At 39.3% G+C, this 17,022-nt stretch overlaps 1 protein-coding gene across 1 annotated transcript; it reads left to right on the top strand.

Annotated features, from left to right (window-relative positions):
• The first annotated feature begins 1,415 nt into the window (after positions 1 to 1,415).
• LOC110044353 (uncharacterized) lies at positions 1,416 to 15,826 on the top strand. The gene is made up of 4 exons (XM_020749891.2): positions 1,416 to 1,795; positions 6,320 to 6,361; positions 11,296 to 12,422; positions 13,952 to 15,826. The coding sequence occupies exons 1-4, from the start codon at positions 1,501 to 1,503 to the stop codon at positions 15,059 to 15,061; spliced, it is 2,574 nt and encodes an 857-aa protein (XP_020605550.1). The 5' UTR covers positions 1,416 to 1,500; the 3' UTR covers positions 15,062 to 15,826.
• The last annotated feature ends 1,196 nt before the right edge of the window (positions 15,827 to 17,022 follow it).

The following is a 17,022-nucleotide window of genomic DNA, read 5'->3' on the forward strand; positions in this document are numbered from 1 at the left end:
CAGTGAACTGAATTTTTTTCTTTTGCCTCGAATAAGGCAACTTTTCCGTCAGGAAATTCACGTAATTTCTGTGGAGCTGAGGCGGTCTGGAAATGAAAAAATAGCACAGTGTGCCAGAAAATCAACTATACAGACCCACAGTCGACTTTTCTTTCCAATGCAAGATCAATGTCTTCCTGAAACTTATTACAGTGCTGAAAAGGAACGAAAAAAACTGAACCTGTCTGAGGATAAAAAGAAGAACAGCGTCAAAAAATCGAATAAATGTGAATTGGAAACCCTCGTAATTGACGTAATTGACTTCGTCAAAGGTGCACTTTACTTTTGCTTGTGTTGTTGTTGGGCCATTTGTTGTCCACTGTTTATTGTTCCAAGTATCTTTACTTGTCCACGTAGGTCTGCAAACCTCATCAGTAGTTTTACTTTAACTCAATATCAACCCAAGTAATTCACGCTGATTTCCACCAGAATTACCCTTTTTGATTACATCTTCGACAATGGGGTTTCCCCTGTATCCCATTTTCAGTGGTTATTTTTGGACATTTATCAGATCCGGATACCTGGCAAATCGCGTGCAAGGCAAACATGCAAAACATTATTTAACTACAAAAAATAATTTAGTAACAACTTTAAAAACTTCTCTGAAAATCAAGGGAGCTTGCAAACAAGGAACAAATACATAATACGTGATTTCAGCCCAAAAGCGGAAACAGTAGCCTTTCTTAGCAGCCGAATTCTGATGCTCTTTTTTTTTTAATTTTAAATAGATAAACAATTGCTGAACAAATCCTTTCTTTGTCTCGTTTTCCAAGAAGCTCGTCGGTCAAACAAAACTTCCGGTCATGTCTGAAAACACGGAATTTTATGTTGAGAGATGTGTTGAAAAAATGCAAATAGTTTTAATCAAAGTGTTGTACATTCAGTATGTTACGCGTAGCGTGTCACCAATGAACTCCCACGCTATTGAAAGCAGGTAATAAAGTTTGTGTCGCGTTTTTAATTCTCATTTGCCACCCCCTAAAGGTTATCCCAACATTTGCCACACTCTGTTTCAGATACTAGAACCTGTGCCCAGTTTCAGTCTTGAATGTCCCTTCTATACAATCTATAGCATCCTTCCCTCTTCATATTAATTCCCCGTTTCCAGTTTCAGCCTTGGTATGATATCCGCCGGTCGATTTGTCTGAAGATGTTGAAATATCCTTATTATGTAACGCACATTTTTGTGTAGCAGTCCCTTTAAAAATGTACCCCATTTCAGAACAGAACAGTTCAAAAATCATTCCCTTTGGGACAGCACATTTCTCTTTAGCGCTTGTAGACATGATAGAGAAATACTACCACCGACCACTGAGCGCCTGAAACAGTTTAGAGAACTTGCGACTCAATCACTGTCACGTTACGCCCCAGTAGTTCGACTTCCTGTTGAACGTGAGATGATATTTAAGCGCACGGTCATTCGAGCTCCCGTAATTTTGACGCTTAAGCATTTTGCTGAGTATGGACATGGTAGAGGAAACCTTTGAAGATATTTTGGAGAGGAACCGGGTGGAAATTGTGCAATGTTTGCAGCTAGATCGCACGTTTTTGTTCGACTATCTCCGCAGCAAAGCTGTCTTCGACATCGGTGATTGCGATCTCGTGCACTCGGAGAGAACTCGTGAACAGAAAGCTGGCAAATTACTCGACATTCTTATGACCAAAGGAGATGAGGGCTATTCGCATTTCGTCGACGCCATCCAACTTTTGAATCCGCATTTGTTTGAGAAGATGACAGGGGAAAAAGCCACTGCAAGTGAGTAGTCGGTTACGTGTCTACAGGGAGAAACAAAATTTGTGTTGCCATTTGTATTATAATGCTAGATCAAGTGAATAGAAATACGTTCGTGACTTGATAATCAAATGCGATGTCGAGATTCTAACGTCTAAACATTCTGATCTGAGCCGGGGACTTAAATTTATTTGCCAAGCTGACATTATTAGCTTTCATCGGAGATCTCGCGTGTGTGTGTATGTGTAGGGTTGGGTGCCACCATTGTCACAAATCATTACCTTAGGCATTTAATCTTATATCGTGTGATATTGTTGCGTTTTTAAAAAATCACAACAACGAAAATTTTTAAACTTCAACCGGATACGTTCACAAAAACAGATCTCTAGTAGTATACTATTCTGACGATAGCTGAAACATGTACAGTTAAAAACACCAAGAGTTGATTTGCAGTGTAGGTGTAAATTAAAGCATTCGAACTTTCCTTTTATGTCACGCCACTTGAGATAAGAAAACGTGTGCGTTCAGATGCAAGCTAATGCAGCGATCGCTCTTTTTGCAGTAGCTCTGAATTTTGGTAGAGTTTCATGTAATTAATTTCCGAGACGGAGAGGGGTTGTGTTGTTGCTTGCTACACGCACTATATTTAGCTGTTGAAGAGTATAAACTGATAAAAGTAGAGTGGAGTTATTTTAATACCTATGGTTACCTGTGTAAACAAAAAAACAGTACTTGCAGATTTGACGTCAAAATGATGTTTTCTTTTGCTTTTAATCATCAGTTAAACAAAAGAACAAGGGATCTAACTAATTTTATATGTAAATTTAGCTGTTGAAGAGTAACTTAAGACGTTATAACGCCTATGATAACGTGTATAAAAAAATATAGCTGCCGTATTTTGCAGATTTGACGTCAAAATGATTTTTTCTTTTGCTTTTGATCATCAGTTAAACGAAAGAACAAGGGATCTAACTAATTTTATATATAAATTTAGCTGTTGAAGAGTAACTTAAGACGTTATGACGCCTATGATTACGTGTATAAAAAATATAACTGCCGTATTTTGCAGATTTGACGTCAAAATGATTTTTTCTTTTGCTTTTGATCATCAGTTGAACAAAAGAACAAGGGATCTAACTAATTTTATATATAAATTTAGCTGTTGAAGAGTAACTTAAGAGGTTATAACGCCTATGATTACGTGTATAAAAAAAATATAGCTGCCGTATTTTGCAGATTTGACGTCAAAATGATTTTTTCTTTTGCTTTTCAACAAAAAACAACAAATCTACGTACCAAGGAATTAAAGTTTAACTACCTGAAGTATTGATCTAGGCTGGATTTATCTACTCACTGAAAGATAAACACTAAAAATAAAGCAGACATATTGTTAGTCCTCTACTTATAATAAGTGAAAAGGGCCATTTCTGATATTTGTTCTTGATGTAATATACCTCTCAGACGTATCATATGACGAGTTTCAAGAAAAAAAACACTGCTCAAAAAGCAAAATAAATGTTTTTAAAACAGCATTTCAGATTAGCTTTAAGCAGCTACACAGCCTTTTCCTGAAATGAGATATACCTCCCTCTAAGAGTTGATAGAAAAAGTAGGACTGCAACCAGACAAAACATTTTTACGGTGGCAATATCAGAAAAAAAATACTTGTGTGGTTATTTGTTTTTTAATACATAGCCTGTTACAAGAAGCTGCAATAAATTAATGAATTTTCTTATCTTTTTCTGCAGCAAGTGCTTCAGTGTGCTTTTTGCTAGCTTTGAGTCCTTAAAGCGTATTTGACAGATATTCTTTTATTTGCTTGATGGAATTTATATGAGAACGTGATGTGGAAATCGAAAGAAAAAAAGATGGATATTGTCATATTTTCACCATCTGAAAATGTGAAATTTCACTTCCTGTTGGGTCAGAAACCGCTGGGGGTTTGGACCTGGGACTAGTCAGGCCGTAACATCAAAACAAGAATGTAGGTCTACTTATTTCTAGAACCAAACAAATCAAGGCAATCAAGCACTATTCAAATTTTGGTTCAAAATTGTACACATTTACAAAAAAAATTTTCCACCAGTCAACTCAACAGCTACTAACAAATTATCAGAGTTGGAAATATTCCTTGAAACAACTGGAGTTACAGACCTTAAAATGATAAGATATATATGATTTATTTTTTTGGCAGCAATTTCCTGATGTATTAATAGCAGCTTTGGGCTGTAACTAGAGGTATTTTCTGTCTAAAATGCTAAAATGGTATTTCCTCAAAACTTCTCATTTCATTTTGATGAAGGAAGTTTAATGCCTAGCAAGTATCTGTAGGTTTAAGTTCAAGATAGACACTTGGCTACTTCTGTCATTTTTCATTGGAATGTAAATCTTGGTTGACGGCAATCATTGCATTTCATGTGATTATAATAACATGGAGAACCATGTAGCATACTAATTTTACTATAAATTTGATCATCAAATTAACAAACAAATACTACAATAGGAAGTAACAGTGATTATCATTTTGAAAGAAAAAAATGAATATTCATTTTTAAGGTTACCATATAAGTTCTGGGGTGTCTCCAGCATTAAACATAATTATGGCAGGGGAGTAACAACCATATATATATGTACACACGTGCATATTTCCTCTGGAGATCCATTTAAATATATCTACAGTGGAACCCCATTTATTGGGTCACCAAAGTGCCACAAAAATTTGGTTGAATTAACAGAGTGGCCATATCAAAGGATTCTTTAAATAAGAAAATGACTGACTGAGCTTTTGTTTGGGCCAGAATAAAGTGGCCCTGATTGCCAGGATGGCCGTAAGGTAGGGTTCCACTGTATTGGCGAAAAATATGTTTTAACAATCAGCTGGTTTGACAGTCTCTAGTCTCTCCTATAATTTGAACCTAGTGTTAATTAAGTTCCTAAATCTTCAACATTTTTCCATGTTTTGTTTTATGAAACTGTACCCTGGATAACAATTTCCTGGAGGGACATGCCCCGTTGGCTCTCTTTTGTGCATACTCCATGATGCATCCAAAATATATCACACAGGTTTATTAACCCTACCTAAAATTAAAGCTTACAAAATTGGCTACCATAATATTCAAATAACTACATATTTTGTTGAACCTAAATTTTCTGTGCAATTTTCCAGTCAACTCTCTATGTGACCTCTCTATGATTTTATCATTTTGCTGGACTGATCTTTTGCATGATCTTTTGCAGTAATCACCATCAAAGATGGTAAACGTCTTTCTTAATGGGGTTTTCCAATATGAAAGAATTGGCTCATGCTTAGTGTGCATATATTGAGTTATGGATGCATGCAGGAAGTTTGGAAAGCACAAAAGAAGCGTAAGAGCAACTCTAGCCTCTTGAGTGCTCTCCAAACTTCCCAAGTGCATCCATAACTCGATATATGCACAGCTTAAAGCATGAACCAATTCTTTCATAACATGGCAAAAACAACTTGGGTGCTAAAACAAATTTATTTGTGAATGACTACAAAGTTCTCACAATGCACAGTAAGGAAAACAAAGGTCATTAGGATCCTAACACGCCACAATCAGTTGAACAACAGTTGAACAGAAACGCTTAACCTGGTTTCTAAAATTGTCAATGAAAAAGTCGCATCCTGAATTAATTATAATGAAAATCTAGGTGAACAAAGCCAAAAATACTCAATGAAAATGTAAACAATGTCAAAATACTCAAGTTTAGGTAAACGTCTCAGTCAGGCAAAAGTCAAAGGCTCAAAGTGGAGTTTAGATTGTTGAGAATAATCTTCACGTTGCCAAAACTTAAACAAAAGGAACTTGCATTAAACTCGACAGAGATTTTGCAGCTAAATTGAAACTGTACATGTCATCTTATATACACACAGCCATGCGTACATAGAGATTTTGTTCATGATGGCTTAATAGGAATTAGATAGGACTAGAGTGCATGTTATGTTATAATAATTTTTTATTCCACTAAAACAATATGCACAATCTATAAATTGAGGGTAAAACAGGGGTTTCATTAATGTTTTCAGTAGGTGGGAAACTGGTTGTCACTGGCAGGGAAAACCTGGTTTGGCCCCTAAATGGCCAAACCAGGCAGGCATAACCATCCTCTTAGTTTGTCAATTTGCCCAGTGTCCAGCCTTTAATGAAACCCTGTAAAAGAACTGGAGTGATTGCATGGGAATTCCTTTAACAGTTTACCATGAAAGTTAAATAGAAATTCTAGAATTTCATTTTTTCCACTAATATGTTAATCTTCATTGTATCTTCAAATTTTACTAAGTTACGACAAATTCCCTCTGAGATCTAACGGTTTAAAAACACCTCCCATGTGCCTGAATTATGTTTCACACCTCATTTACACCTCTCTTCTGATAAAAATCTCCAGCACTTTTATTTCTTTATTTCCATAGACTTTTTTTGAAAAAGAAAATGTTTATTTTGCCCACTGAAACTATGTGGTGTCTGTAAACAAGCTGGCATCATCATCATCATCTAAATTTCCATTTGTTTTCCTCTTTTGTTACAGGACCAAGCCCTCTCATGATTGGAAGAGAAAACTTCTTTTTAGGTAAGGCAGTTTCCTAAAAAATTATGACTTTTAATACTTTTTTAAATATTCTTTTATACATGCCACATCCAAACTGCTGTGTTTTAAAAATGAATAAGAAGTTTAAAATATAACTGAACACAAGAGATCTCTTAAGTAAACTGACTCAAATTTTATAACAAAGCGCACATGCTAGTCATACCTAATTCCTATTGAGCCATCATGAATGAAATCTCTGTATATGCACGGCCACACATATATAACATGACGTATGCATTTTCAATTTTGCTGAAAATTTTCCATCGAGTTTAATTAGTGCAAGCTCCTTTTGTTCAACGAAGATTATTCTGAACAATCCAAACCCTACATGTATTTCAAACCTTTGAGTTTTGCGAAGCTAAGATGTTTATGTAAACTTGAGTATTTTCACTTTGTTTTTCTATACTTTTTCATTAGAATTAATTCGGAGAAGCAAATTTTTCATTGACAATTTTAGAAATCAAGTGAGCATTTTGCTTCAAATATTGCTCAACCGATTCTGGCGTGTTAGGATCCTAATGACCTTTGTTTTCCTTCACTGTGCATTGTGAGAACTTTTTAGTCAATCACAAATAAAACATGTTTTAGCAGCCAATATGTTGTCACCATGTTACAGAAGAATTGGTTCATGCTTTTAGCTGTGTGTATATCAAGTTATGGATGCACTTGGGAAGTTTGGAGAGCATTCAAGAAGCTAGAGTTGCTCTTGGCTATCACCTCGAGCATCTCTTATGCTTCTTTTGTGCTCCCCAAACTTCCAGCATGCATCCATAACTCGATACGCAAGCTAAGCTCAAACCAATTCTTTATAGGTAGTTGGCAGATCCAGGGAGGAGCCACAGGCTCTCTAGTCCCATCAATACATCCCTTCAGTGTAGCTCCACCCTGGCTCTGAAAATTTAAAGTAATGTCAACTGAAAGAAATAAGAAATTTTTCGGTCAGTGCTAAATCTTTTTATAACTTTGGTTTAAGTTTCAATGATCACTGTAAGTTATAGTAAATCATGGCTTGTAGCCATATATAGCCGACCACAAGAAAATGCTGCTATTTGAAAAAAATCATGTGTTGCCACCTCTTGTAAAGGACTGCAAGAAGATACAGAGGAATTTAATTTACTTGTCAAAAGTAGCTTACTTTTCAGCCTGGCTTGGTAGCAGGGTTCCTCTTCACTTAATAGCCTCAAATATAAAGGGCAAGACATAATAGGCCTTTTTCGATATATTAAAATTTTCAGATGGCTCAGAGGCTTGGGGGAGTAAAACAAAAGAAATCACATCAAGGTTGAAGGATGAACAATTAATTTCCTTTGTTAATTAATTTCCCCCAAGGCTCGGAGCCATATTAGAATTTTAATATATGGAAAATGTCTTATGTCTGCATCAGTTTACAAATTTGGCAAAATTTTCAGAGACAACTAAAAAATAATGGGGAACCTTCCATTGGCTCAAACTGCTCTTGCAATGATTTCTCTCTGTTGTCTTACATTTGCTTGAACGGCACTACTTCAAAACATGCTTTCATTTCCACTGAACAACAGTGTAACAAGCAAAGTTCAGCAATGCTTTTCTTTAAGATCAATAGTTCAGTATTTTTGTCATTCAGAAAGAACAGCAACATTTTTATGAGTGCTCCATACGTCCTCAGAGATAGAAAAAGAATTCTTATTGGTTGTTACTAAACAATCAGAAACCACATATACTGAGATTTTACTGAGATAATTTCTGCTCGCAAGTATCAAGTTCTTTTGTAAATTATGTCAAATTTGCGACTGCATACTGTAACAGTTTGCAGTTATGGACTTTCAACATTTAATAATATTTCAGTAAGCTTTTTAATATTAAAATTAAACGGTCATGTCTCACTTCTTTTTAATTCATAGCTTTTTTACTCACTACCCTATCCCTTTCACAAATGACTGACTGAATCCCTAGTTTGGCTTTCTTATGTGAAAAACGGCTAGTTCAAAAGAAAGCAAAAGGAAAATACCCAACCTTATAAAGGCTGAATTCGGCAACTCTGTATACTCCAGATGAAAAGATCATTGAGCCCACAGCATGGCTTCATAGTGTCAGTGACATTGCCTTACCCATGCCTGGCAACGTGCAGTTTTCTATGTATAATGCGAGTTTGTAGAAGAACTCTGTATAAAACAAGGACACTTCAGTGTAACCTCGTTCTAACGCGCTGCTCCCCAGTCTCCCCAGGGGTTTTCGTGTTTCGCGCATCTCGTCTAGAGAGCCGCCAGTCCCTCTTAGCCAGCGGGGCTTTGGCAAGAAGAAAGGTCGCTCTGGAGGGCCTCTGGAGGAGCTCTGGAGAGCTCTGGAGGACTGGAGACACACGATTTTACTAGCTAGGTTCTCACTACTTCAACTCCTCGCGAAAAGATGATTGGTTGATATCTAACTAAAACCGTTTGATCACAGCATCTTCAGATCTTTAGGGCACCCTCCATAACAAAAGATATGTACACCGCTTCGGTCAGAAGTTTACTCCTGATTTAAATTCGCTTTGTTGAAATTCAGGGGATTCCTCATATTTGCATTGCGCATCCTTACTGCGCATAATTTATGGCGTCACTAGCGTGCGCTCGTCCACGCGCACATTGAAAACATGGCCGATTTGCCTTGATATTGAGTTCTGTCAGTTAAAAAATGGCCATAGCTCAGTAACGAGCTCGGGCACCCCAATTTTTTTCCAGTCGTTTTAATCAACTAATCATTAGCTTTGCGTGAGAAAAGACTGATCTTATTTCTATTGCTGAAAATTGAAGAAATAAGGAAAATAGCAGTTGAGCTGTAGTCTTTTCTATTTTGCAGTTTGATAGCCGTGGCAAGCAATTTGGTACCAGTATTTTAATAAGGATTCAGCTGTCTGTCAAAATCAAAATTAAAAAGTTTATTTTTGTCCGGCACAAGTATTGACTGTAGTTTGAGGCGCGTTTTCATGAGTGTGGGCTCACAAAGATTTTACAATAACATGGAATGCGTTCCTGTAATAAGCATTAAATAATGCCAAAATGGGACATTTTCAATGCCTCACTGCTCCTTAACAAGCATTGACACCCCCCCCCCTTTTTATTTTATAATCAAAGTTTTCATTTGATAAATATTCAGTGGACAAAGTTTGAACAAAAATCTATTGACAGTTTTATTGAGGGGAATGACCTTAAGGTGTATTGGTTTTTAGTTTTCATAAACTGAGCACGGATGATTTCAACTGGATAGTCGTGCGAAATTAAAATTTTCTTCTTCTTGTAATATTTCAGCGGAACAACGATGAAGCAAAGTTTTAAGACTTTTAAGCTTGCGTTCGATCCAGTGAAATCAAAAATTAGCTACGCACAGAGCGTTTAAACAATTATTTCGAGTAAACAACTGATTGAATTATCTTGGGAATAGTCTGAGGGTTCACAACTGCCTCAACCTGCTTTGGCAATATTGCGATTTAGTCCTTCATCAAGACAAGGGAACAACGAAAAAAATGTTGGCCAAGGCCTCGTCCACACTACGCCAGAAGAATTTGAAAGCGGAGGTTTCACGCTGAAAACGCATCATATGTTTTCCGTCCACACTGCGCCGGAGGAATTTAAAAGCGCAACAATCACCGGTCATTTTGGATTTGCGTTTGAGGAAAACTCGGTCAGGGAAATCACACGGTTATCGTGATGCCATCGTTTTCGTGAAGCTCCGTTTTCAAAATGTTTTCTGTCCACACGAAAACGAAAAGCTGGCGTTTTCAAATTCTTCCGGTTTGGAGAGCGTTTTTGAAAAGCTCCGTTTTCTTGACAGATTAGTGTGGACGATAGGCCTAACAGTATATAGCCACTATATAAATTAAGCTGCGTTTTCAAATTTCCCTGGCGCAGTGTGGACTGGGCCTAAGAGGGGGTGTGGCGGAAGACAGGAAGTTGGTCTGTAAGCTATTAACGTTTCCTTTGTGGCAACTATGACCACCTGAAGTTCAAAACAATTCACCTTACAAAGCGTTCACATTCCTTTGCGCTACAGGTCGAGGACTCTTTGTTCAGATTTGTCGTTTGATTTTATAAACTCCCTGTGTCGTCGGCAACATCTGTGTTTACCTATACGGTCTATCCGACTAATCTCCAATTTTAAATACAATTGATAACGTAATATATTGTGATACGACACATTTTGGAGCGAAAAAGGGCGCCAAACGAGCTAAAGCAGATATGATAAGATATCAGTACTCATCTGAGTGCCACTGAACGCGCAGAGTGGAACACACTTGATTTTGGAACAGGAAAATGTTTATAATACCATAAACGATTTTTTTCGTGGTGTGATAAGGCTGGACAGTTTTGCTCGTCAATTTTCAATTTTCTTCTATTTCTAGATCCTCTCCATAAATTGTAAGTAAAAAGTGTTCAAAGTCTGGGCCCATGTACGCGAAACTCCGCACGAGCTATTTGAGATAAAAAAAAGGTTATTTGACTAGGTTGAAGTGTAAATGGGTCTTTTAACGAGTGGAAGACTATTTTATTACAGTGTCTGTCTCTGCAAACTTGTTTGTTTAGCGAAGCTTAAATCCGGGCCTCTCAGGAACCTAGCCGAAACCTGTTTATTATGCGATCATTTTAAAACGCAATGCCGAATTCAAATTTACAGTTATTTAAACCGATACAAACGGTAGATGAGAACATTTTTTCCTATTAAGAGGCGCTTCCACCCAAGTTTGCTTATAGTTGTTAGTTCCTGTAAGTCGCTTAATTATATTCTGACGCACACCCGCGGCATAACCTTTTAGGGGGTTTTTACCTCCTTAAAAGTTTCGCCATCCGGTTAGGTGATCAAAACATTTTCTGTGTTCCTGTGTGCGACTTGAAAGCGGGTTCACTTTCGACTGGGGCGAAACAAATCTCATCAGTTCAGTTTTTATATTTGTGTGTTACCAGGATCAAATGGCCGAGCTCCAGACTTAGATATTATGAGCAACCACTTGGTAAGAATCACCACAGACCTACAAGATCTGACAATCCGTTACGACACAGTGTTGAAAGACAACGAAGCGCTGGAGAAGCAGCTGAAAAGAACGTCTTTTGAACTGCTGGAGAAAAACAGGCTGATTGATGAACTAGAAAAGCGAAAGTTCGACACAGAGGCTTTGTTAATGGAATCGCATTCTAGCGCTAAGAAGATGGCCGAAGGCGCTGCCCTCCAATGCCAGGTCCGAAATCGAGAAATGGTGGAGAGGACTCATTTCATAATCGCGCTTCAAATGAAGCTACTCACCACCAAAGAGGAAGTGGACGAGCTGAAGAAGAAACTAGAGGAAAGCAACCAGGAGAAGACCCAGCTGTTGGATCGCTTCAAGCAGATTTCCAAAAACTACGACAACCAGAGACGCGAGTCCATGAAGTTGACCGAGAAACTTGAACACCAGAAAGATAACATTCAAAAGGCCGAGGAGATCAAAATGAAATTTCGCCAGATCCAGTTCAGCAACCAAAAGCTCAAAGCGGAAAAAGACGAAGCTGTGAAGGAGTTGGAAGAGCTCAAACGTTGGACGGAGGCACTGAAAGCCCGGTACGACATCGTGGAAGAAGACAGAAAGCAGACGCAGGAGAGCCACGAGATTACCGTGGCTGATTTCTCGGATCTCCGAGACAGAGCTGATGAGCTGGAACTGAGACTGACGATATCCGCGCGCGAGATAAATGACTTGAAGAAGCGATGCAAGGACTTGGAACAGACGGCCAACACCTACCGGGAACAGAGGGATCTGTACGAGAAAGCGTGGAAGGACACCTCGGCGGAAAGAGAGCAACTTAGAAAGGATAGGGAAGATACTGCTGCGCAGTTGGCGGAAGTTATTCGCAGTCGAGACGAAGCCATCAACAGGCAGATGGAATACAGCCGGCAGTTTGAGGTGCAGCTCAAGAAAACCACTGAAGAACTTCGCGCTGTTCGAGAACGCCTCTATCAGACAGAATTGGAGATGGAAGATTTAAGAAAGACTAAGCTTCAGAGAAACCCGTCCGATGTTGATGACGACCATCCTTTCACTGAGAAGATTGCTAAGGTTAGTGAAGAATACATTTTATTTATGCATTCTCTAAGTGAAATACCGCTTTCTTTCATTGTTCTGGGGGCTTTTTCCTAGCACAGGAAGCCGCAGCGAATGCTAATTAATCAGTTCAGTTTGTTTGCAATCTTTCAGTTTATAGAGAAAATAGATAGATCTTCAAACAAGAACAGTTCTTGCACTTTGAACAGAAAGCATCGTATCCAATAATTGAAAGGCAGGACATGCCGGGACTTAAGGTCGTTCCATTGAAATTGAACCTGCACTGAGATTTTTGTGAAACTTTGCCTATTGATTGTTTATGTTATAGGAACGTAAATTTTGAAAAAAAAATGAGGGGGTCCCCCTGTTCGTTTAGGAGCAACAGCACCTTGTTTACACTCATATAAATCCTAAAAATAGCACCATGATTGTAGTCACGATTGCTTGCTAAATTCATGTTTCCGACGATTGCTTTTTGTTCTACACTGAGAATTGGTCCATATTTATTTTACACAGAGAAATTTATTACTCAATTCAAAACAACAGAAAAAAATGATAGGTCACCATACTCGTTTGCGAGAAAATGACGATTTAACTCTATGGCGAGGTCCAGCTGTAAACAAAAAGCCGCCATTTTTTAATGCGCGCGCGCTAATCACGCGTGAAATTATGAGCAGTAGGGATACGCAATGCAATACTGGGGAATGACCTTAACTCAGGAAAAGTTAACGGTTTTTTCCTCGTTCTTCCGATTAGCACCCCAGGTGTTCCGAGGTGTCTCGAGGTAACGTCGTTAATCACTAGTAACATTTCTGGTACCTTAATAACTCCAAACACTGATGATCAATTTAAGAGGCATTTCCGAAACCCGAAATAAAAATTTACTTGAGCAATAGAGGATCATAAACCGACATTTACTAGAAGTTCGTCGAGAGTTAACAGTGGTCATGTAAGAATGGCAGAACCGTGCAACGTTATTTTTAATGAAACGGTTGCGAGGAAACAAAGTGTTCCAGAAACAAAGAAACAGGAAAAGATATGAGCACAACAAAAGCGAGCGACTTCTTATAGCTAAGGCCAGACAAATTAGAAACGCAATATCAAGGTTTGGACTAACTTTGAAAATACAAGAGGAAACCTCGGTTTCGTCACCGATGCAATATCACTGAGTTAAGCTTTTACTATAAATGTAGGTGAGGTGGGGGGTGGTCATAATTTTTAGGAGATGAGGAGTGGAGTCGGAGCTAAACTTGCCTTTGTTGTCAGGGGACACTACATAATGTTTCCCGTTCCTCCTGATAACTACTGCACAATTTCTTAAGCTATAATTTCATTCGGTTATTCGTCGACTGGTGACAAAGGTAGCTAATTTCCGCTCAGGTTTTGTATGCCGTGTAGCGTAGCATCAGCCAGACGGGTAGATAAGAGGGAGTTTGGGAAAGGTGAGGCCGAGAAAATGTAAAATCTACTCGGTGGAAAGTATTTACCATGTGTTGGGTCTTATTGCTAATCTGACAACGTAGCACTTTTCTCATTTTCGACAGAGAAATGGTATAAACTTACTCCTGGACACTGGAAAAGCCAAGGAGGCCAAACTGGACGGGAGTGTTGACCCCGAAGAGGACTCGCCTGGTAACAGTAGTGAAGATTCTTATGACTGGAAATTGCGACGCACGACCTCTAAAGTCATAGAGAGTGTCAAAAAGCGGGTTGCCCCGAAGAAATCTCCAGCCGTGGACAGAGGAGATGGCGAAGAAGAGGAAGCCTCGAGCTCAACAGCACTTCACGGGCGTCCTGAAAAGAGCTTGTCGTTGGACGAGAAACTGGGGGAGCTTTGTCCAGAAGTTAAGAGCCTCTCGCTTGAAACCCAGAAATGCTTGAGCATGGATCGTAACAGGTCTCTGTTTAAGAGCCCTCCAACGTACACTACACTGGAGTATATGTTTGGCTCGTCCGTTAGTAACACTGCCTCGGCGTTGTACAACCCCTTCGACGGCAACAATTCTCTGTACTCCTCGTTTCGTTCCAGTGATAGTGGTTTTCCCAGTCTGCCATCGAGAAATCTCTCCGATTCCGCAAAATCAGCGCCAGATTTCTCGATCAGCCTGGAATCTGATACGTTTGAGCCGGCAGCCAATGACGATCCCAAAGTTGACGAAAACCCGAAGGAATCCGACAAAAGCCGACAAAAGTCACGGTCCCACGAGAGTCCAACCCGACCTCCTTACTACAAAAGCATTTCTTCTCCGTCAAAGATAATGAACTTTGTGACAAGCAAGGTGTCTCTGGGGAGTCGTTCATCTGAAGAGAGGTCTTCTTTGAGGGATGAAAACAAAACTGACGGCCCAGGAGAGCAAACTCGTCGCAAGTTCAAAGATGCCGCCAGCAACCCTTCAAATAAGGGCATCTCAAAACTGCTAGCGAATTCCCTTTTCCTCTCCACGGATGACGCAAAAGAGGAGGATGAAAGAGTGCAGAAGGAAATGGAAGAAGTAGCAGAGGCTCTTATGTCTCCGACGCTTAAAAAACCTTTTCGTGAGAGGTCCGGAGCAGTGACCGCGGAAGAGAGAGCTCGGAGCTCCTCAGCACCCAGTTCCCCCGGGTTTGATTTCAATTTGCCGGAAGTCGATGTTCAGAGTAGTACATCTGGCTGATTTCCGCCGCCTGAATCATTGAGTTAGTTCAAAATGACGTTAGCGGAAAAATAGGAGTATGCATTTGCAATAAGAGCTGTACTGGTAAACAGAGCGTTATTTTTAGCTCCTAGTTTAATTAGTCTGGCAGAGTGCAAATGAACAAGGCTCTGGGCATGTGCGCGCGCACGCGCTCGGCTCTATTTAACCCGCACAAAGTCACGTGAATGCGTGATTGGTTGCGCATGTGTGTTTTAAGGGAGCCTGGGTCAATTAAGACAAAAAAAATTATGTACTAATTTTTGTACAAATACTGTAAAATTACTTAAAGTGATGTTAGTTACCCGCAGAAGTTCAGGTTTGCACGACTTGATCAGGTGCCTTACGCGTGATAGGCTACAGGTAGACTCTAGAAATCTAGATTTGTTACAATGCCAGGTTGACGAAAATATATTTGCGTTCCAAGGTGATAGTCTTTGTTTCCTTACTATTTTTTTATTTTATAATTCGACCTGAAAGAATTTAATTTAAGTAAATATATTTTTTTCTGAGTGTATCAGGTCCCAAATTCTCCTCACCTGTTATATTTAACATGCCATGGTAGGTATAGAGAAGTTAGGAATTGATAACTAGTTGAAACAAATAGAGTTCTGAGTGTGTTAGGCAGAGTGCTGCTGAAACAAGTAAAATCCGGAATCAGACATTTTTTAAAAGCAGAGTGTTATTTACTAGAGTGTTATATGTAGTCTTAAAGCAGATTTGTAAATAAAATGATGATGGGTTTGATTGTCTGGCTCTTGTCAAACATATATAAAGAGAAAATGGCTATTTCTTCAGGAACACCAAAAGTCAGTTATGTAGAAAATCCGGGGGGGGCTCCCTTATTAAAAACGCGGTTTTGGTACGTCTCAGGGTGTCCAGCCTCAAAAGCTCCACGGTGGAAGCTTTCGCGGTACTTTTCAGGATATTGAGCCGACAAAAAAATATGACAGGAGATAATGTGTTGTGTAAGAATTGGTAGCTCAGCATCTTGGTACCTCTTAGGGGTTGTTTTCAAAATTTCCGACGAATACCCCCGTCTTTTTTATGTGAGTCCCCCCCCCCCCCCCCGGTAGAAAATGATATGTGGTTACTTGTAGATGTGGAATTTATCTTCTCCCGTTCAAGTTTATATCTCACCCGTGAGAAATGGAGTCGAAAACTCGAAGAGAAATTCAATATTCAATATCTACGCGCCCATGTATTAAGCCCTGGCCAAACGGAGTCGCAAGTAGACGCAAGTTCTCGACTTGCGTCTACTTTCCACTCCGTTTGGTCAGGCCTTGCGTGCAATTGCGTTGACTTGCGATGACTTGCGCTCACTTTGGGCGAGATCTAATTTGCACGCAAGTACTAGTAGACGCAAGTTTTTCACCGTTTGGCCACCCAACCTAAGTCAACGCAAGTTGTCCATTAACCTATAATTAGCCAATGAAATACAGGATATGTCAGCCTTGAAATGGGTTTTTTTGCGACCTGCGTGTACTTGCGAGGAAACTTGCGAGTCCGTTTGGCCACCCAACGCAAGTCTCTACGCAAGTTCAACTTGTGGCTACTTGCGACTACTTGCGAGCCCGTTTGACCAGGGCTTTAGTTTCTATGTAAACCTCTAATGAACCCCGCCATCTATCTCCTGCAATGTCCCATTCATAAGTAGTTGTTTATAGAACAAAATTTCGCCAAACAATCAACGCATCAATTGCGACAAAAAAGTATGAAAACATCGTTATGAAATGGGAGAATTAAAAACAAAATTAAAGCACTTATCCCGCTGGCTTATTAGTTTTAGCCACTCGCCGTTGCTAGGAAACAACGTGCAAACTAGTCCACGTTACTTTCACTCTGGCTAGACTAGAAACAAATGTTTCGGAAGCGAGACTTGTGCGCAGAAGGCAAACATGTTGGCTGAGGCAAAAACATTTTCCTGTTTCCGAGAAGCAAAT

This window comes from Orbicella faveolata, unplaced genomic scaffold, assembly GCF_042242905.1.
Source record: "Orbicella faveolata isolate gen_17 unplaced genomic scaffold, um_ofav_v1 contig_2, whole genome shotgun sequence".
Taxonomy (NCBI): Eukaryota; Metazoa; Cnidaria; class Anthozoa; order Scleractinia; family Merulinidae; genus Orbicella; species Orbicella faveolata.

Bases quoted from the DNA above. Each gene is read 5' to 3' on its own strand.
- LOC110044353 (XM_020749891.2), top strand. From the start codon at position 1,501: ATGGACATGGTAGAGGAAACCTTTGAAGATATTTTGGAGAGGAACCGG. The intron at 1,796-6,319 runs GTGAGTAGTCGG...CTTTTGTTACAG, and splicing joins AGGGGAAAAAGCCACTGCAA to GACCAAGCCCTCTCATGATT. The intron at 6,362-11,295 runs GTAAGGCAGTTT...GTGTGTTACCAG, and splicing joins AAGAGAAAACTTCTTTTTAG to GATCAAATGGCCGAGCTCCA.